Source organism: Halichoerus grypus, chromosome 1 (genome assembly GCF_964656455.1).
Source record: "Halichoerus grypus chromosome 1, mHalGry1.hap1.1, whole genome shotgun sequence".
In the NCBI taxonomy this organism is placed as follows: Eukaryota; Metazoa; Chordata; class Mammalia; order Carnivora; family Phocidae; genus Halichoerus; species Halichoerus grypus.
Genome location: NC_135712.1, coordinates 160,225,911 through 160,246,720, shown reverse-complemented (window position 1 = coordinate 160,246,720; position 20,810 = coordinate 160,225,911). Strand labels below are relative to the sequence as shown.

At 47.4% G+C, this 20,810-nt stretch overlaps 1 protein-coding gene across 4 annotated transcripts in view; it reads right to left on the bottom strand.

The window, feature by feature from the left end:
• Window positions 1–20,083, bottom strand: part of EEFSEC (eukaryotic elongation factor, selenocysteine-tRNA specific) — a 254,818-nt gene extending 234,735 nt beyond the window's left edge. The window contains exon 1 of one of the 4 annotated variants that reach the window (XM_036078496.2): window positions 19,722–20,083. In XM_036078496.2, the coding sequence (XP_035934389.1) occupies window positions 19,722–20,037 (316 nt within the window). In that variant the 5' untranslated portion in view covers window positions 20,038–20,083. The remainder of the gene's footprint in view (window positions 1–19,721) is intronic. The other 3 variants (XM_078074398.1, XM_036078494.2, XM_036078495.2) reach the window with 3 other exon arrangements.
• Between the last annotated feature and the right edge of the window lie 727 nt (window positions 20,084–20,810).

The following is a 20,810-nucleotide window of genomic DNA, read 5'->3' as shown; positions in this document are numbered from 1 at the left end:
CCTCATCCATCTCAGAGACTGTGGACCAGGCTGGAGCCAGAAAGACCTCTGAGCCCGTCTGCCATCATCCACAAGTGGGCACGAACAACCCCCGGTGCTATCTCCGTCGGGGGACTCCGTTTTCAGCAGCACTTCCTCTGCTTCCAACTCTTCCACGGTATTGGTAAATATTGATAATTACCTCCAAATGCAAACACGAAGCAGTTTGTGTTTTGAAATGCGGATCATAATTCAAATTGGAAGCTGACACTAATCATTTGATGCTCACTTGAAAAGACCAGATAGGCTGTGCAGGAACATTTCAGTAGGGGGAACGATAAGGAGAAGGGAAATAAAAATTATTGGTATTTACTCAGCCTGCAATGCTTGTGGAAGGAAACTCTTTTAAAAGGGAGCACTTCAGAATGGTTATTCAATCTGAATTTTACAGATAGCACTGGAAATATTTTCTCACAGAATGCACTCTATCTCTACCATCATATCTCGCCGGTGTGCCGTTCACGTCTTTCATTGCAGGAATTCTCACTCAATTTTGCTCCATTATGAGCTGACGGTGACCCAGAGTATACAAGGCATTCAAGAATCTGACTGGAAATTACTACCAAGGAACATCTGTCCCATTCCCCGCTTGCCAACCCTGCCTTAGGGAGTGAAGATGGAAAACAACCCAGAATCCACACACAGAAACAACTTTTCATTCCCCTTACAAACTAGGCTGCTTTGGAAATTGAGGGCCCCAGCATTTTTCAGAAATTATGTTCCTGGAAAAACATGGCGTGAGCCTCTTTTGAAAGCCCGCAGCTCAAAAACCTTCCTTTCCTACCCAGACCCTTCTAATAAAAGCCAGGACAGGAGCTTCATGGGGAAGCAAACGAGAAGGCCACCCATGGTTCTCCTCCCTCGGTGCTGTCAAATTCAAATTCTGTATGAAATCCTACTGATCAATTAAAGACCGTGAGGATGTCACAAATACTAATATATTCCACAGTGTATGCGGCATCTATCTTATAGACACACTCACTTTGGAAGATTTATGTTGCGATTAGAAGAGATTAGAAGAAGACATCTGATTTCATATAGGGCTAAGCTTGGGAACCCAGCTTTTCTCGATGGCTATCAGAGGATCGAGGCAGCAGCGCGGCACCACTCCCAACCTAGATTTCATTTTGTCTCGTTGCAGATGCTCAGAGGGGCTGAACAACAGACACGCTTAGTGAATCAAATAAGAGGACACCCATCGGTGCCTGTGCCCTAGCTTCATGTCCAACAACCCCCACGCCCACAGGCTTATAATGGGGTCAGGGCCAGAGGGATCAACATCACAATAACCGCTCCCTACTACTACGTGTCACAAGCTTTACAGCCATTTCTCTGACACAACCACCCTGAGCAAGATAATCACCTGCATTCCAGGTGCGCCAGCAGGCTCAGAGAGGTGAAGGGGCCCTGCCGCCGGAATGCGCGGTTCCTTCCACCTCACCGTCCCGCCCTCCAGGGTCTCTGGCATTTCCTCAGGGCGCTGCTCTGGCTGCTGCTGTTGCCATATGCTAAGCTCGTTGGGGTGTTAACGTGCGGCACATACGTGGCACCCGCAGTTCCAGGTTGGGGGGAGCAGAAGAGGTGTGAGGCCCCAGCTCTGGCACAGGCTGCAATCCAGTCGGATGGGGGGCTGCACACTAATATGTGTCCCTCTGGCCTGCAAGCCTCTACAGAAGAGCACGGGAGAGTTGAAAACAGGCCAATCCTTATACAAAAGCAGACGCGGCCTATCTCAGATAGTAGATTGTGCCCCCAGGAGGCAGGGAGATCACCTTTTTTCTCTCCTGGAAATTCCTTGCTCTGGTTAAAACCATGAACTTGCAGAGAAAGGGTGATAACTGAAGCCCACATCTTCAAATGTTTTCAAAGTTAAGTCAGATAATCTTTACACTGATGTGAAAGGGGAAGAATATACATTTGACCCCTTGCTTCAAACAAAAACCTTTCCATATGGTTTTTAATTAGAAAGCAGTTGTTTTGCTTTCGCAACACTCTTTAACCTCTGCCATTGTAGGTACAAGGCCGCAAACCGTACTTTCGTTTGATTAAAAAAAAATAAAAAATAAACGCTGAAAGAAAAAATATTTTTCTTTTTAAGGAAAGAAAAGATAGCAAGCAGCTATTTCTCGGAAGGGTCAGGCGCTTAAAGGCATATATGGGAAGCCATTATGGCTGTGGCTTACAGTTTATTTTGTCTTGAAAAAGTCCGAGGTCATTCTAACCATGCTGACCTGTTAACCTACACACTGATCATCTCCATCCAGGACCGTAAGCAAACACTGCCCTCTTGTGCACCGAACAGTCCCGGAGTCAGCGTGGAGATGGGTTCCACCTACCGCCCTGTGGACGGCTTGCAACTGTACAGCTGCCTCTCGGGGCCTGGAGATGTGTCAGGAAAAGGATGACACACATCTGTTACCAGGCGCTTGCTAAAATGTCCCCAGATTGCCTTCCGAGACAGATTTTGAGATAAAGAGGAAGAGAGGAAGATTCAGCTGAAGAAATCGAACCAAAAATAACTGACTCTTATCTTTCCTAGAAAATATTCATTCCTCGAAAAGAAACTTTATTGGTTACCGTGGCAAGTTTTCTCATTATGTACTTGTAAAAACTTTTAAAAACAGCTAATGAATCTAGAGTAACAACTATACAGTACTTCTTTTTTATCTGGGAAATATTTGCCAGGCAAAGAGATTCCATCTGATTCTAGAGGGGGGGAGAAAAGGCAGGAGGAACCCAGGTTGCTCTTTCTCAAAGGACTCCCCCAAGGTTCAGTGATATGGTCCTCTTCTTTCTGATGAGCCCCAACCTGTTACAGTTACCTGCAAACATTCTCCTCCAACCTGGGGACATGCATGTCCCCAGAAGACCAAATTGGCATCTCAAGAGAGCTTTAAAGGACATGAACTACTGTGCCTTATTAAAGAACTTGAGAAAAATCAAAGGCAGAAAAATACCCACTCAAGTCTGGGGCCAGGCCAGTCCTGCTTGGCAGGAACCTCCAGGGTAAGGTCCTGGTCTTCTCTAAATGGGTCTCCAGTTCCAGTTCTAAACCACAAACCATCAAAATGCAACCACCCCTGTACCCTTCCAGGCACAATCCAGGATGGGTCAGATCTCCTGCTCAGCTCACTTCTGGGAGAGAAAGAGAAGGCAAAATCTGCCCCCAATGCATTACCTTCAACCCAACAGGCACCCCAGAAGAAAAGGGGATGGAGATAAAGATTTAGGGGAGTGTGCTCCATGGGCTGTGACCAAGTCTCAGAAGGTGGGCTGGGTGCCAGCGACTTCAGCTACTTCACTTACCATCTCTGATATCCAGTGCTTGGTTTAGTGCTTTAGGAATGTATCCTTAACCTTCATCTGGCTTGTAAATCATAAGCAGTCAATGTGAAATGGCCAAACACAAGCACAAAGCAGGGAAAACTATCTGGTTCACTTTATGCCAGGATTATCTGCCAACTCCTATTTCCACTTCAGCCCTCTCCTCTACCATGGGAAGAAAATGAGGGGCACAGTACCAGAAACTGACAGGACTAAGGGTGGGTAAAGGCCAAAGGATGGCCCCACTGAGACCATTCACCTCCAAAAGGCTGGGCAGTCTCCCTCCGCCTTGCTCTCTGTCCTCATCTCAGAATGACAAGACATGCAGATCCTTTATCCTCCAGCCACAGCGAGACTGACATGCAACTCCAGTATACAAATTTGTCTAATATGCCAGCCCCACACCAGGTGTCTGTTATGGAAAAGGGCTCTGATACAGTCAGCCAGAGTGACCCTCTCACTTGTACCACAGTCCCGACCTTTCTCCCGCCTCAAAACCCTCACACGTGCTACTCCTTCCCAGCACTCCAGGGGCCGCCGCAGCTCCTGTTCAACCTTCCAATTTTAGTTCAAGCTTAATTTCCTTAGAAAGGCCTTCCCTAGCCTCCAAATAAAGGAGACTCCGCATATCCACTTGTCCCTCTCTGGGCACCGTGTCTCGTCCTTTGCAGCACTATCACAATTTCTAATGCTGCGTGATCCTGCTTATTTCTGTAACACCTACCTCCCCCCCACCAGGTGGTCAGCTACCTGAAAGCAGAAGCCACTTTTTCCTTGCTCACCAATGGAAACCCAACTCCTAGCTCTAGATTGCTCTGGACTTGCTGAATGAATTAACTGATGCAATGACACACCTTTCCTTCTACAATGTCTAATCTTACAGATAAGTTTCCCTAGGACACTAGAATCTTGGAAAAAGAAATGAAAGAAAGCTGAGGAACCAGGCCAGGTGCTCAGACAGCCCCCAGCCTATTGCAAGAGTAGATGACAGAACAAACAGGGAGCTGCCTGGGCAGGGATTGGGAAAGTCAGGTCTCTGACACTGCAACACCCAAGACATCAGCCCCCCGAGGCCCACAAGGGCCTAGGACTTGATGTCTCACATGTTCACGTGTCTTTTGGGCTTTCCCTCAAGAGAACACATGAAGAACTGAAGGTGAGGCTGGCTAGCTGATGAAGGTGACTGGGAGTTGGGGGCAGGCCAGCAGAACAGCACCACGTCCCTACCCTCTTGCCTCAGCGAGTCCTCTTCCCTTTCCCCAGCAAGTGTCATATCATGCAAGCATTTTGTAATGGTATGTGAACCCCAAGTTCACATCTGCCCTCCTAGGTTCCTAAGAACTGGTGCTCCAGGAAGTTCACATTCAGGAGGAATTCCGGGCCCAAAGCTTGACCATCCGAGAGAGGAACCTCTTTTTGTCATGTTGTCAAGCCAGCCCTGGGCAGAGCCGGGGTCACCCCCTGGACAGCTACCACACCCAATCTACCTCTGGAGGGCCTCCACTCCCTTCACCTTCGAAGCCTATTTGCAGAACAATCACTGGTACCGGCCACAGGCTTGCATTATGCTCATTTCCCCATCCCCAAGCTCTGGGGCAAGTTTAAAAGTCCTCGTCCTGTCTCAGAATCAGGTCTGAATTAATACCCTTCCTCAAAAGAACTCCAGTAGCAAAGTGAAAACAGACGCACTAGACAATGCCCTTTGAAAGCCCCAGCAGGGATGACTGGTGACAATGCAGCCCCTGGCTCTGAAAGAAACCTTAAGGTTAAAGGTTCACGGAGGCAGAAGAATTACCAAAGTACAAGTTTGTTCAAATTTCCTCCGGCAGATTTAAACAACCAGGGTCAAGCTGAAGATTGCTGGCAAAAACCTATGAGACAACCCAGCCCCTTTGAACTGCGTGGAGAAAGGAAAATATACGGTCTGGGAGGGATCTATGTTATAGCTTTTAAAAATGTTCTTGAAAAGGTCACCCCTGTTAACTCAAAATCAGCCCGTTGAAGGATGTTTGAAAACTGCTTCTCTAAAACAACAGGGCTGCCGGGCCCTCACCGTGTGCGGTGAGCAGCACTGAGGTCGCCGTGTTCCCGGCATTAGTATGCTGACCCTCTGTGGGCCATGAAATTAACCATCAGCGCGGCAGAAATCTGCTCCGAGTTAAACTACTTTGCTACGCAAAGTGGCCTGAAAATGAAATATGAGGACTGAATTTCCACTGAAAGATGAACTTGTCTAACCTCAAGGCAGGCTTCCTCCACTGTGAACTCTGTGTGGCCACTGGTTTCAAGCACCCCAGGAGGGTGGGTAATTGCTGCAGGCAGTGGGAAATGACCTCTTATCCATCCATTCGTTCGTTCACTTGTGTCTGCATGCACCAAACATTGACTCGGGACCAGGCCAGGTCCTGGGCCCCTGCACACAGAGTTGAATGGTAACAGGCTCCTGCCCTCAAAGGAATCAAGTCTAGTGGAAAAGATAACCCGGTAAACAGAAAATGACAACAGATGGGGAGAAAATGAGATCCTAAGGTATAGATAGGATGTCAGAGGCCCTCAAACAAGGGTCACCTAATTTAGGCTGGGGAAAGCCAACACTGAGGCTTCCCAGAAAAGTACATGTAGCCAGATGACGCAGCATCGAGAGAGCATGGTCTGTCTGTCCAGAGACCTGCAAGTAGTTCATTAAGCCGGGAGTCCTGAGAGAGACAAAGAGACACAAAGCCATCAGGAAGGGCTGATGTCAGCCATGCTGAGGAATTTGGCCTTTATGTCAATGGAGGGCAACTCAAGACTTTTAAAACAGGGAGGCAAAATAACTATATTAGCAATTTAAAAAGAGTTCTTGGCTACAGAGGGGAGGATAGTTTCAAGAGGGGGGGCTGGAATCAGAGAGACCGTGAAGGAACACTGTACTCATCCAACTGGGCACTAATGGAGGCCTGTCCTAAGGGAGCAGCTGCAGTGATGGGGAAGACCACACAGGTCAGAGGACACGCAGGAGGGACAAGATTTGGTCACTGATTCATATGAAGGAAGACACACTGAGGATCATTTCAAAGGTCATGCCCTGGGGTGCCTGGGTGGCTCAGGCGGTTAAGCATCTGACTCTTGGTTTCGGCTCAGGTCATGATCTCAGGGTCATGGGATCACATCCCGCATTGGGCTCCGCGCTCAGCTCGGAGTTGGCTTGGGATTCTCTCTCCCTCTGCCCCTCCCCCCACTCACACTCTCTCTCTTTCTCTAAAATAAATAAGTAAATCTTATTAAAAAAAAAAAAAAAAAAACAAGGAAAGATCATGCCTTAGGAGAATGTAGGTATCATTCCCCGGGAAGGTAAGGAAGTGAAGAGGGTGGTCTTGAGGATGTGGAGTCTGAGGGCCTGTGATGTTCACTGATGAGGAAACCAGCCCAAGAAGTAGATGGATCCACAGGTCTAGAACTTCCTACTGAAATGTAATTAAAATTAAATAAAAGGAAACGTCCAGTTCCTCAGTTGCACTAGCCACAGTGTAAGTACTCATTAGCCACACGTGGCTCACAGCCACCATGCTGGACTGTGCCACCATACAACATTCCCATCTGTTGGAAAGTGCTGAGCAAGGCCCTGCAGGATTTGTGAAAAACTGTCACTGGCAGCCAAAGTGTCCACCTCTGTTGGCCACACTGATAGCTGATGGCAACAAGGTCTGTGCTGACAAACACCAGCTTCCCTTCCTGATCTTCCCATCTACTCGTCTGTGCAAACGCTCAAGAAATGGTGGTCTTCTTATATAGTCTTCTTTTTTTCTCTAGAGCGTAAGTTCTGAGGACTATCTCCCAATGTGCCCCGGATCATCATCGCTTCAGAGAATAAGGAACACTGAGTAAACACACATGCACACACGCACAAGGGTCTTTGGTGCTTATGGCATAAGGCCCTGAAAATCACCTAGAAATGACCACAAGCAGAGCTATTTTTTAAGTGCCACACTGCAATATAACTGGGAAGGCAGAGCTCTAGTGTCTGTGTCAGATGACCAAGGACAAGCCATTGACCCTCCCTGAGCTTTAAGCAGCCCAAAAAAATCTATGATAAAGAACGAAGCCATGAAGCCAGATAGGGCGCGTTCCTGAGGCCAAGCAGGTCAATGCTAGCAATTCCAAGCACTAATTTTAAAAGAAAAAAAGTCAGGTTTATCTTTAGGTAGCACCTGTGTATGCCACCAAATAAATATCCTCAGGAAGTAGGTTAGAGACAAAGGAAATTATTTTAGTCTTCCTGAAGGCCCCAAGACAAGAGAGGCATCATCACAACACAAGAGATATGGAAAGAGGGAAAGTCAACTTCTCTCTTAACAGCAAAACTTGTTTCTTCTCCTGCCAAGAGAGGATCACCACATTAACTAAGTCCTCCCCACTCTCTCCCCACCCAACCAAGGCCACTTCAAAGCAGCAGGAGCCTAATCACCCAGCATGAGAAAATAAAAGACCCAATTAACAACAACAACAAAAAAAACACAAAACACAAAACAAAACTCAAATAATCCAGGGGAGAATGGAAGCTGAAATCTCTATTTTTGACAAATTGACTTATATATAAACTGCTCCTCAGGAGCCACAATTCCTACCAAAGTAGGCATGGGCTAAGGTCTGAGAGCAGCTTCCCAGCAAACCAGGGTCTCTGAAATCAAATTGGATTAGACCCCTACTGAGCCAGCTACTGACCTCTGGAGTCTCATTTTTATGGGCTGTACAATGTAGAAACTCTCCCACCTCCAGCTGGCAGGGTGGAGTGAGATAATAAAGGGTCTAGAACGGTGGCCAGCAAACAATAAATGTTCCCAAAGCGTCCATTCCCCCTCTTTCCTTCTGAGAGGCAGACCTTCCTCAGCCTCTGCTCTGCACTACCACGTCTGCACCCCCAGAGCCACACTTTCCCTCCTGATGGTGTCTATTCCGCCTATGGTTGCACTCCCTCACTCTTCCAGCCAGCTCTGGAAGCCTCAGTCAGAATGAGGAGAGGGATGCATGGCCCCAGACCACTTGTCACAGGCCCTCACCTCAGACTCTTCAAAAGCTGACAGGATCTCCCAGCTTAAAAACCTTCCACCTGCCTCCAACTACAGGCTCCCCAAGCTCCTGAGCACTGGGGCCCAAGGGTCTCTGCAGCTCAGCCTCATACCCTGCTGCTTCCCTGTGAGCTCCACACTCCAGCCCTCCCTTCGCCCCTATGTCCCTGTCCACTCTGAGTCCTCTAGCAGGAAAGCCTCTCCTCTTCCCCACTGGGAAAATCTCAGCCTTCAAAGCTCCGACAAGACAGGGCGCCTGGGTGGCTCAGTTGGTTAAGCGACTGCCTTCGGCTCAGGTCATGATCCTGGAGTCCCGGGATCGAGTCCCATATCGGGCTCCCTGCTCGGCAGGGGGTCTGCTTCTCCCTCTGACTCTCTTCCCTCTCGTGCTCTCCGTCTGTCATTCTCTCTCTCAAATAAATAAGTAAAATCCTTAAAAAAAAAAAAAAAAAAAAAAGCTCCGACAAGACAGCCCCTCCTCCTAACTCACCCAGGACCCTCATGCCCTGGCCTTACCTCCTCCCACTTCTCCTGCTGACTGGCTGCCCCCTTCTTTGGCCAGGTCTGCTCTCACACCTCTGACGGCTCAGGCTGCTCCCTGGGTCTGCTCTGCCCTCTCTTCTTCTATGCCTGGAAACCTCCAGGTCACCCTTCCAGGCCCAGCCCAGGGTCCCCTCCTGAGGGATGCCCTTATTGCCTGTCCCAGGCAGAGGCACTCATATCCTAAGCTCCTCTTTATAAAGCCCTTACGACTCTGCATCTTAACTGGCTGTTTGCACTGCCTCCTGCTCTTCCCTGGCCCTCCGGACTGTGAGCTCCTTGAAGATAGGCACGTCTGTATCTGCCCTCACATCCAAACACAGTGTACAATATATGTTGTTTGTAGAGTCTCTGAATAAATGGATGAAAACACTAAATAACAGTGCCATCTGATCCTCTCCCATCATACAGGCTGACAAAAGCCCTCAAAATGGGGGCTACAAGCCCAAATGTCTACAGGGCCCAGGCAATCTAAAAAGCACATGCCCCTTCTACTCAGCTCCAGGCCTGTGCCACCACACTGGAGCATGGCTCTGCAGATATGAAAATCTTGTGTTTCTAAGAAGCCAGGAATCTGGGTTGTTAAATGAGATCTCCTGATTTCTTTATTTATTGGGGTGGGGGAGGAGTGCAGAGGGAGAGGGAGAGAGAGAATCTTAAGCAGGCTTCACACCCAGCATGGCTCAATCTCACAACCCTGAGATTATGACCTGAGCTGAAATCAAGAGTTGGACGTGCAACCAACTGAACCACCCAGGCCCCCCTGATCTCCTGATTTTTTAAATACTAGCAATGAATACAAAAGTAGGGACCCGAAAGGGTACGTGCACCCGATGTTTATAGCAGCAATGTCCACAATAGCCAAACTGTGGAAAGAGCCAAGATGTCCATCAACAGATGAATGGATAAAGAAGATGTGGTATATATATACAATGGAATATTATGCAGCCATCAAAAGGAATGAGATCTTGCCATTTGCAACGACATGGTTGGAACTGGAGGGTATTATGCTGAGCGAAATAAGTCAAACAGAGAAAGACATGTATCATATGACCTCACTGATAGGAGGAATTCTTAATCTCAGGAAACAAACTGAGGGTTGCTGGAGTGGGGGGTGGGGTGGGAGGGATGGGGTGACTGGGTGATGGACACTGGGGAGGGTATGTGTTCTGGTAAGCGCTGTGAATTGTGCAAGACTGTTGAATCTCAGATCTGTACCTCTGAAACAAATAATGCAATATATGTTAAGAAAGAAAAAAAGAAGAAGAAGAATGTAGCAGGAGGGGAAGAATGAAGGGGGAGAAATCGGAGGGGGAGAAGAACCATGAGAGACGATGGACTCTGAAAAACAAACTGAGGGTTCTAGAGGGGAGGGGGGTGGGAGGATGGGTTAGCCTGGTGATGGGTATTGAGGAGGGCACGTTCTGCATGGAGCACTGGGTGTTATGCACAAACAATGAATCATGGAACACTATATCTAAAACTAATGATGTAATGTATGGGGATTAACATAACAATAAAAAATTAAAAAAAAAATAAATACTAGCAATGAATTTTTAAAAAATTCTAATTATTAAATGGGCCATCAAAACACATCGGTAGGCCAGACTCTGGACAAGACCCTAATGTGGGATGAGACCCTACCATGGGATGAACAGACAGGACAACCCATTCTCCTATCAGGCACAGATGTCCTATAAAGACAGAAATGGGCAGATCCAGGAATAGGACAGGAAGGACCCCAACAGGCTTTCCATACACAAGCAAATGGCACTTATTACATGCTTACTATAGCCCAGTCTTAGATACATTTAATCCTCTCAATATATATTCATTTATTTAATTCAATTCAACTCAATTATTTAACTCAAATATTATTGAGAAAATATTTGCAAATCATCCATTCATAAGGTTCTGGTATCCAGAATACATAAAGAAATCAATAATAAAAGCCAAATAACTCAATTTAAAAAATGGGCAAAGGATCTGAATAGACAATTCTCCAAAGAAGATAGACAAATGGCCAACAAGCAATGAAAATATGTTCAACATCACCAGCCATCAGGGAAATGCAAATTAAAGCCACAATGAGATAGCACCTCACACCCACCAAGATGGCTATAATCCAAAAGACAGACAATAACAGGTATTGGTAAGGATGCAGAGAAACTGGACCAGTGTACACAGCTGGTGGGAATATAATGTGGTGCAGCTGCTATGGAAAACAGTCTGGCAGTTCCTCAAAAAGTAGAAATAGTTAACCTACGACCCAGTAATTCCATTCCTAGGTAATACCAGGGAATAAAAACATATGTCCACACCAAAGACTTGTACACAAATGTTCACAGCAGTATTATCCATAATCGCCAAGAAGTGGAAACAATCCAAATGTCCTTCAGCTGATGAATGGATTAAAAAGCAGTATATACATATACTGGAATACTATTCAGCCATAAAAAGGAATGAAGTACAGCTGGGGGAGGCAGAAGGGAGAGTTACTTTTAATGGGTATAGAGTTTTTTGGGTTTTTTTTTAAGATTTTACTTATTTATTTGACAGAGAGAGCGCACACACGCACAAACAGGGGGAGCTGGAGAAGCAGGTTCCCTGCAGAGCAGGGAGCCTGATGTGGGACTCGAGCCCAGGACCCTGAGATCATGACCTGAGCCGAAGGCAGCACTTAACCAGCTGAGCCACTCAGGCGCCCCTAGAGTTTCAGTTTTTTAAGATGAAGAGTTCCGGAGATGGATGTCACTAGACTGTAAACTTAAAAATGGTTAAAAAGTTGAGGCGCCTGGGTGGCTCAGTCGGTTAAGCATCTGACTCTTGATTTCGGCTCAGATCATGATCTCAGGGTGGTGGGACTGAGCCCCACAACGGGCCCCCTGCTGAGCGTGGAGTCTGCTTGAGATTCTCTCTCTCCCTCTCCCTCTGCCCCTCCCCACCCCTTTCTCTCTTTCTTCCTCTCTCTCTCTCCCCCCCTTAAAAAAAATGGTTTGATGGTAAATTTTATGTAATATTTACTTTACCATAATTAAAAATAAATTTTAAAAAATTTTCTCTAAAAAAGGAATGAAGTATATATACTCCATGCTACAATATGATGAACCTTGAAAGCATCACACTGATTGAAAGAAGCCAGATGCAAAAGGCCACATGTTGGAAGATTCCATTTTTATGAAATGTCCAGTAAAGGCAAATCTGTGCACATTAAGTAGATCAGTGGTTGCATAGGCCTGGGGGAGGGGGGAATGGAGAGTGACTGTTAATGAGTATGGGGTTTCTTTTTGTAGTGATGAAAATATTCTCAACTTAGATTGTGGCAATGGCTCTATACAACTCTGGGAACATACTGAAAACCACCAAAGTGTACACTTGAAATGGGCGCATTTTATGGTATGTGAACTATATCTCAATAAAAATATTTACAAACATTATTGAATATCTACTATGTGCTAAGCCCTGGACTGGCCCTACAGCTACCAAGACAATTCAAATGTTGTCTCTGTCCCTGAGATGCTTCCAGACTAAAAGGAACACTCGAATAAGGGGAAGTGAGCCGTTGCAGCAGAGCAGGAGAGACGCGAGGTGCCATCTGACCCTAGGCGGGCTCATTCCTGCTCCTCGCCCCACCCTGAGGCCATCTCAGAAATGCCAGGCTCCACCTCACCAGGACACAGGCCTCCGGATCACCCAGAGCACCAGAGCTACAGACACTGTCACCTTGGGCACAGTCTCAAAGGCCTGCTGGTCAGAGGGAACAGACTCAAGCTCCAAGACAAGGGTGCCTCATCCCTAGCCTGTTCAAGGCTCTGGCCAACAAAAGAATGACCGAGCAGGGACTATGTCTGAGGGCTGAATTTACGGGTTGTTTCCTGGGATGCCTGCCCAAATCTTATTCCAACCTGGATGAAGTGATTTTTGAAGAAAAACCCAGGAGACAAAGAAGATAGAAAACAAAGGAGATGCTAAATAAAAAGTTTAAAAGCAATTAATTTTAAATGATTACAGCTTTACCAAAAGCTGTGGCTATGATTTCCTTCTGACTTTGATTATAACCTTCCAGCAAAATATTTGCCTCCAGAAGGCAAAGTCTTTGCATTATTTTCTATTCCTAGCATGACTACAAAAATATTCTTTGATTTAACATTTGATATGTTTTGTTCTCAAGGGCAAGCCCCATGAGAAGAAAAATGTACCCCAACAGAATGAAATATGACTACCTGCTTCCATTTTTCTTTCCTGTTGGTTCCTGCTCAAATATTCTGCATTAATTTAAACTCAAGGCTGCGTCTCTGATGTTGTGTTACCTCCACACTGTCACCCAAACCAAAGCAAAGTCACCCGCCGTCCAGCACCAGGAGCACGGGCTGCAGACAAAGCTCAACTTGAGAGTCTCCTAGAGACAGCGAAAGACACTCCAACTTGGAAGGAGATCAGGAGGGGTCAGAGAGTGATAAGGTAGCAGGAAAAACAGAAAAACTTGTATTTGAATATGGGCACCCTTGGCACTGAGCGCAGCCAACTTCCTACTGGACATAGAGAGGCTTTCAGCACTTTAACACAAGAGACACCAGTATTGGCCTCCGCTTTACTCGGTGGTAGAGAGCATCCCAGAACAGGCACCACAGAGGAGAATCTTCCGTTACGGTGTGCACCTTTTAACCAGAAGAGAAAACCAAAGGCAGCACCCCCAGAGTGAGCACGAAGATACAGGGAACCAAGGCGTGGCAGATTCTAGGGGCTAAAGAAATTAAGGTTATGGGGGGGAGGGGGGTGGGGGGATGGGTTAGCCTGGTGATGGGTATTAAAGAGGGCACGTTCTGCATGGAGCACTGGGTGTTATGCACAAACAATGAATCATGGAACACTACATCAAAAACTAATGATGTAGGGGCGCCTGGGTGGCTCAGTCGTTAAGCGTCTGCCTTCGGCTCAGGTCATGGTCCCAGGGTCCTGGGATCGAGCCCCGCATCGGGCTCCCTGCTCCAGGGGAAGCCTGCTTCTCCCTCTCCCACTCCCTCTGCTTGTGTTCCCTCTCTCGCTGTGTCTCTCTCTCTGTCAAATAAATAAAATCTTTAAAAAAAAAAAAAAAAAAAAACTAATGATGTAATGTATGGTGATTAACATAACAATAAAAAATTTTAAAAAAAAGAAATTAAGGTTAAAGAAGCACTTCCACTTATATCAACTCCTTTAAATATGTCTCAATATTTTAGGACACACATATATGAATACGATAACATAACAACGTCCTGCTGTACAGATTCATAAAAAGACTAGAGGCAAAGAAAACCCAAATCGGGTTTTTTGTTTGGCTGGCTGGTTTTACATTAGCATAATGCCCAAATTCCATGCACTGCCAGGCCCCTTTGTTGTCTCTGCTTATACGGCTTTCTGGGCATTATGTGCAGGTACCCGAAGGGTACTGTAAAAAATCTGTTGAAAACACACATTCCTTCACACACCTTGCTTCACGGGTCCAAAGAGAGCATCTCAGACAGACTGCAGAAAAACTGCAGGGCACACTCCTTGATAAAACAAGCCAAAGGGACAAGCACTTTCTCCACATCGGCACCAAGAGTGCAGAGAGTTGGAAAAACAGAGAAGGCAAAGTAGCTTAAGTTTTACAAAGAATGTTTTCTCCCAGGCTGCAGAGACAAAGATCCCCGGTGCTGCTGACTGTTTTCCCTCCAAAGAGAGTAACTGAGCCAGACTTACAAGGCTTTGGCAGCTCTCATCAGCTCCAGCCAGGGAGGACCCAGAGACCCAGAGAGGGTCCAAGCCAGGCAGGAAGCACCACTTAAATGGTGGGCAGAGGAGGCAAGAGATCAGGGCGACAAGTCGTGGCAGAAGAGCTGCTGTTCATTAACAACTGGAACAAAAGACCAGGAGACAATACACTGTTAATCCTAGCAGCCACAAGAGGACTATAAATTGCCAAGCCAAGATACCAGTATTTTTCAGCTCTCCTCTTTCCTGCCAGAGTTAGATTGAGGATGGGTCCAAGTCCCTCACCCCCACCCAAGTCTTTAAAACATACATTACTGAATCTTTTTGAAGTTCTAACCCTGAAAGATTTATACTCTAAAATGGATCAGAGAAAAATACTGCCCTGAAACACTACTATAGGGGCTGCAGTGGACGGATACACTTTTTCATTCCCATTGAGAATGCCAGAGTAGGAGCTGTGTGGTCAGATCAACACAGGTTCAAACCTAGCCCTGACACTTATGAACTGTGCTACCTGCCTGACCTCTCTGAGCCCTGTAAAATGGGAGTATCATCTCTTACCTCACAAGATTGCTTTGAGCGTTAAATGGGGGGGAAAACAGCTTAAGGGGAGCACTAAATAAAGGCTAAGTACTACTGTCACTATTAACCTCCCCCTGGTACCGCAGGAGTTTTATCTATGGCCACACAGATCGAGGAGATAAAGCCCAATTTTCTCTAAGTTAAGAAAGGAATCTTTTGGGTAGTGAAAAGACTTTGGGGGGAGCAACAGAATCAAAGAGAACTGGCTTTAATATAAGATATATTAAACTTCAGAGATATCATCACAGAACTGAGACAATCATTCTAATTTCCTTCCACTAGGGCTAATGTATTCAGCAAGTGGTCTAAATCACTCACAGCGAGCCAGGAATTCTAACAAGAGCCCAATCTTCCAGCAATCCCAGGTGTAGGTGCATTGCCTGCTGCCAGCACCAGTCCCTGCCTGGGAATCTTGCATCGTCCTAACACTCAGGCCTGATCTTGTCACAACCCTGCTTTAAAACGCTGCCAAGGCCCTTAGGAGAAATCTATGCTAAGGGCCTAACCTAATCTAAGTTCAACACTTAGCACTCTAGAGGATCTGGCCCACCAACCCTTCTACCTTCATCTTCGTCACACCTCCCCACACAGCATGCTGATTTCCAGCCACAACTAAATGCCAGCAGTTACCTCTGATTCTAAACAGACAAAAAGTCAGGTTTAAGGCACAGAGCCCTGACCAGGCATTTCCTCCACTAGGAAAGCTCTTCTTTCCCCCGTGATGCCCTATACCCCATTGCCCAGCAAAGTGAGTTATTCCTGCTTTTGTCCTGGATGGAAAAAGCTCTGATAGGTCACTTTGCACATCGGACAGTGCCCTCTCCACAGTTCTGCTGTTAGCTCCTAGAGGGAGAGAAAAAAAATCAACAAGCACAACGTACCTACTATAGGCCAGGCCCCATGCTGATTGCTTTCTGTCCACTAACCCATGAAGAAAGTTCTTTGCTCACTATTACCATCCAGCCCAGGAAGTAGGACACAGCTTCATCCATTCAAACTTACCAAATGCCTACCACACACCTGGCTCTGGCCCAAACGCTGAGAATATGCTGGTAAATAAGCCAGACATGATTCCTACTCTGCTCTCGTGGAGGACAGACACAGTCAACAAGTAAACACATAAAGAGTTATCAGGTAGTGAAAAGGGCTGTAAGGAAGTAAAACAGGGTCATGAGAAAGTTCCTGGGGGAGAAAATTGAGGATACTTTAGCTAGGCAGCTCAGAGGAGCCCTCTCTAAAGGACACTCAAGCTGAGATATACATGAGGAGCCAGATGTACCAAAGAGGGAACAGCAGGTGCAAAACTAGCCCATTCAATAAGTAAAAATGAGGCCAGTGAGACTGAAGGTCAGAGCAAGGGATGAGCTCAGAGGAAGAGGGAGGCCAGATCGTGGGTTCTGCGGCCCACAGAGAAGAGGTTGGATTTTACTCTAAGCACAAAGAGAAGCTGCTGGGAAGTGCTGAAGCTGAGGGCTGACATGATCTGCTGAACCTCTGTAAAAGGAGTTTTGCTGCCTTGTGTATGGAAATGGAGTAGCAGGAAGAGGAGGGCAAGCAGTCAGTGAGAAGTAGGTCCAGCATTGTAGGAGACCAGCTGCAGGAAGCAGGGATTTGGCCTCTGGAGCAATCTCAAGAAGGCAAAGATGGCTATGGATTTATGAGTCATGAGGATAATTGAAGGTATTAACCAGATCCAGGTTAGGGGCAGCAGAGTTAGGTAAACACCAGCCCAGTGTACTTGATACTTTCCAAGCTTCAGTTCCTTTATCGAAAAAATAGGCCTAACACTCCTACCACTTGGGGTTGTTGCACAAATGCAAGTTTTCAGCAACAGGCATGGGCCAGAGCAGGTACTCAAATGTGGGCGCCCTTTCCCTCATTGTTTTCTCATTTCTCTGAAAGGGGTGGGAATCTGATCTATGGAAGGAAGGATAGTGGCAGCCTTGGTCTCACCATTCCACTGTGTTCAGGTTGCATTTTAATGCCTGTAAGAAGGTAAGGAAAGTCTCCTCACTCAGGAGGTGAGAGAAAAGTAAGAAGAACCACGCTGTACATACAAGAAGAGAAAAAATTCCTCTTCTTTTCTTTTACAGTCTAAACTAAGGATTTGCCAAATTCTTGGAGGCATTAAAATTTGGTTATATAGGATAAGGCTAGAACCTGAAACATTTTGCCCTACAAAGAGCTTCTCTATAAATGGATATGTTAGAAGGGGGGCAGGGGGAGCATAAAGTGATCTGAGGAAGCATAGGAAAGAGCTCCAGCTTTGGGACCAGGGGGACCTGGGTGCCACTTACCAGCAGCCTCCCTATATCCCAATTTCTTCAACTATTAAATGGTAACCACCACACTCCTTATAGGGTCACTTACCAGTAGCCTCCCCATGTCCCAATTTCTTCAACTATTAAATGGTAACCACCACACTCCTTACAGGGTCTGCCTGGGAAGTGGCAAACATGCAAGAAAAGCAAAGCCAATAAAGACCTGTGTGGTTGCTATCTGCCAGTGTGTGGAAGGTCCAAAATTAGATTCAAAGGTCGCACAGTTAGTAAAGGAAAAAGCCAGGCCTCAAGCCCAGTTCTGACTTCAAAAGCATGTCCTTCATTACTCACCTACACTATTTACTAAAAACAACAACAACAACAAAAAACCTAAAAGTGCCTTGTTTTATTTTAACCTGGCTCTTCCATCTCCAACCTAGACTGGCTCAGAGTACCTGTCTTAAAATGTACTTGGACTTGAGTAAACAGAATTGTTAAGAGAAGGGAAGGGGAAAAGGGTAGAGAGGATCACATGACCCTTAACATTCATCTGATGACTGAAACACGACTTGAGTGGAAGACTTTAGGCCGGGTGACCTTGGGCAGGTCCCTTCCCTTTGAGCCTCCACTTCCTCTACTGTAAAATGGGGAAATGACCTCAGACTGCCTGCAGCATGGAACAGCTGGGAGGTAACAAAGATTAAAGTACTTAACACACTCATCACTACAACTGGGACCCAGTATGCCCAGCGACCAATGAGGCCATCCGCCACCAAGCCAATAAAACCATCTGCCCAATATATATTCCCATATGTGCTTGTAGGTGTAGAGAATATCATATAATTGGAAGGAAACAGAAGGCAATGGAAAAGAGGAAAGTAACCAAATACTCAGGTCAGCAATGAAGAAAAGACTTCTTTTAGCTGTACACCCTTTTGTGCCAGGTGCTTCTATTATTTCATCATTTTCCTCTAAAAATAGAGCAAGTTTTAAAGCCTTGTCCACAGGGCTTTACCACTGTGGTAAAATGTGTCCAGAAAAGTAATGCACAAAGGTATACTAGTGGCTTCCTCTGGAGAAATAGGAGGGACAATCAGGGGACCTTTACCTAATTTGAAATGTTCTATTTCTTCACAAGCAGAACCATTCATGTACTACCTGTATAAGTAAAAATTAATTAAGTGGTACATCTTTGGAGGGCATTTTGGCAATACCCTTGTGACTGAAAATGCATGTGCCCTTTGCACCAAGCCAGTTCAGTTCTAGGACCTTCTCCTACAGATAGATGAGCACCCCCACCAGACTTGTTCTAGAAAATTCACTGAAGCATCATTAGCAAAAACTGGAAGTGACATAAGTGTCCATCATTAAGAGTTATTTAAGAAAACGTTGGCACAAGTGTACAATGGAATTTTATATGACCCTTAAAAATAATACAGCTTTTGGGGCGCCTGGGTGGCTCAGTCCCCTAAGACTCGATTTCTGCTCAGGTCATGATCTTGGGATCCTGAGATCGAGCCCCCCCAGGGCTCTGTGCCGGGCGTGGAGCCTGCTTATGATTCTCTCTGCCTCTCTAAGAACTAATAATAATATAGCTTTGTGTGTATAGATATGGAGCTGTTGGTGTTGACTAAAATAGTGTGTACTATTTTGTGAAGAGAAAGAAGAGGAAGGGGGTTTACACACGAGTATGCTTGTCTTTACGTGGAGTTTTTCTGAAATGATACAAGGAACTGGGAACAGCGGTTGACTCTGGTTGACTCTGGAAATGGGAACCAGGAGACCAAAGAACGGGTGAGTGGAGACTTCTTTTTTTAGCACTTTTTACATATACCCTTTTGGTAGTCTTTGAGTTTTCTTACTTGCTCGTGCATTACAAACTCATCTTGAAAACAGAAAAGCAAAAAACAAAACCAAAAACTTTAAGGAGGCACTCCTGCGCGGTTATGCTGGGTGGGAAGAGGTTCCAAGTCAGCCAGCCGCGAGTTCGAGTCCCAGAACCTCCGCTCCCTTGCCGCGCGGGGCCTTGAGCGAGCCCCGTCCTCCTCTCGCGACCTGGGGGGAGGTGGGGGGTGCCGGCCGTGAGGTGAGGCCGTCTCCCTTCCCCGGCAGCGGCTCGGGCGAGCTCGGACACGGCGCCCGGCCGCTCCGCCCAGCGTCCCCGAGCCCGGCTCCCGCCCCGGCCCGCGCTCACCGCCAATGATGGTCCGGATGAGGGAGGCGTGCCCGGGGCAGTCGACCAGCGTGACCTGAAGCTGCGGCTCGCTGGGCTCTGGCTCGGCTCCGGACGCCGCCGGGGGAGCGGGCAGCGCCGACCGCAGGCGCGCGGGCAGCGGCACCGAGAAGCACGAGAAGCCCAGGTCGAGCGTGATGCCGCGCTCGCGGCTCTGCGGCTGCTTGTCGAAGGCGGCGGTGGAGGCCGTGGTGCTCAGCGCCCGCGCCAGCGCCGTCTTGCCGCTGTCGATGTGGCCCAGCACGCCCACATTCACGTTCACCCGCCGACCTGCCATGCCGCCGCCGCCGCCGCCGCCCGCCGGCCCTCCCCTCCCGCCGCCGCCGCCGCGGTCCGGCCGGCTAAGCCGCCCCCCCCCGCAACCCGCGCGCCGGGCACGCCCGTTCCGGCCCCGAAGCTTCCGCCCTCTCGGCGCCCGCGGGCGCTGCCTGGCACCGCGCAGGAGGAGGAGGCTCCGGGGTCGGGACTTGACCAAGGTCACCTACTGTGGGGCTGTTCTCTCACCTGGCTCCTGCCACCCGATGCCTCGAGGAGACTGAGAATGGGGGGATCCGTCCATCCATCCATTCAACAGGCTGTTATTATGTGCCTACTGAGTACCAGGCACTGCTTATTCACGGCACTGGGATACAGTGCTCTCTCCATGCTATACTGTATTGGAGGGCGGGTGGGGGTCAGACAATAAACAGGTGAACTAACGCCTGAACCAGATCGTTTCAGAGAGGGAGAAGCCTTCCAGGGAAAATAAAAGCAGAGATTAAGAGGACTAGCGCGCCAGGAGAAGGGAGGGCAGCTAATTAACAATGAATGGTCAAGGGAAGGCCTGTCGCGGGTTGCTGATTGAGATGAGGCTGTAATGTTAAGCAGGAGCCAGTATGGGGGAATCTGTTAAAGGCTGTTAGAAGATGGCAGAGAAAGATGTCATCTCTGACTCAGGAGTTCTTGCCCTTCGGGTCTGCAGCCCGGCCTCAGGAGGGGCTGCAGAGCTCCAGATTGTATGTAAAATGTTATGCTATGTGCTAGTACTGGAGAGGGTACATGACTCTCACG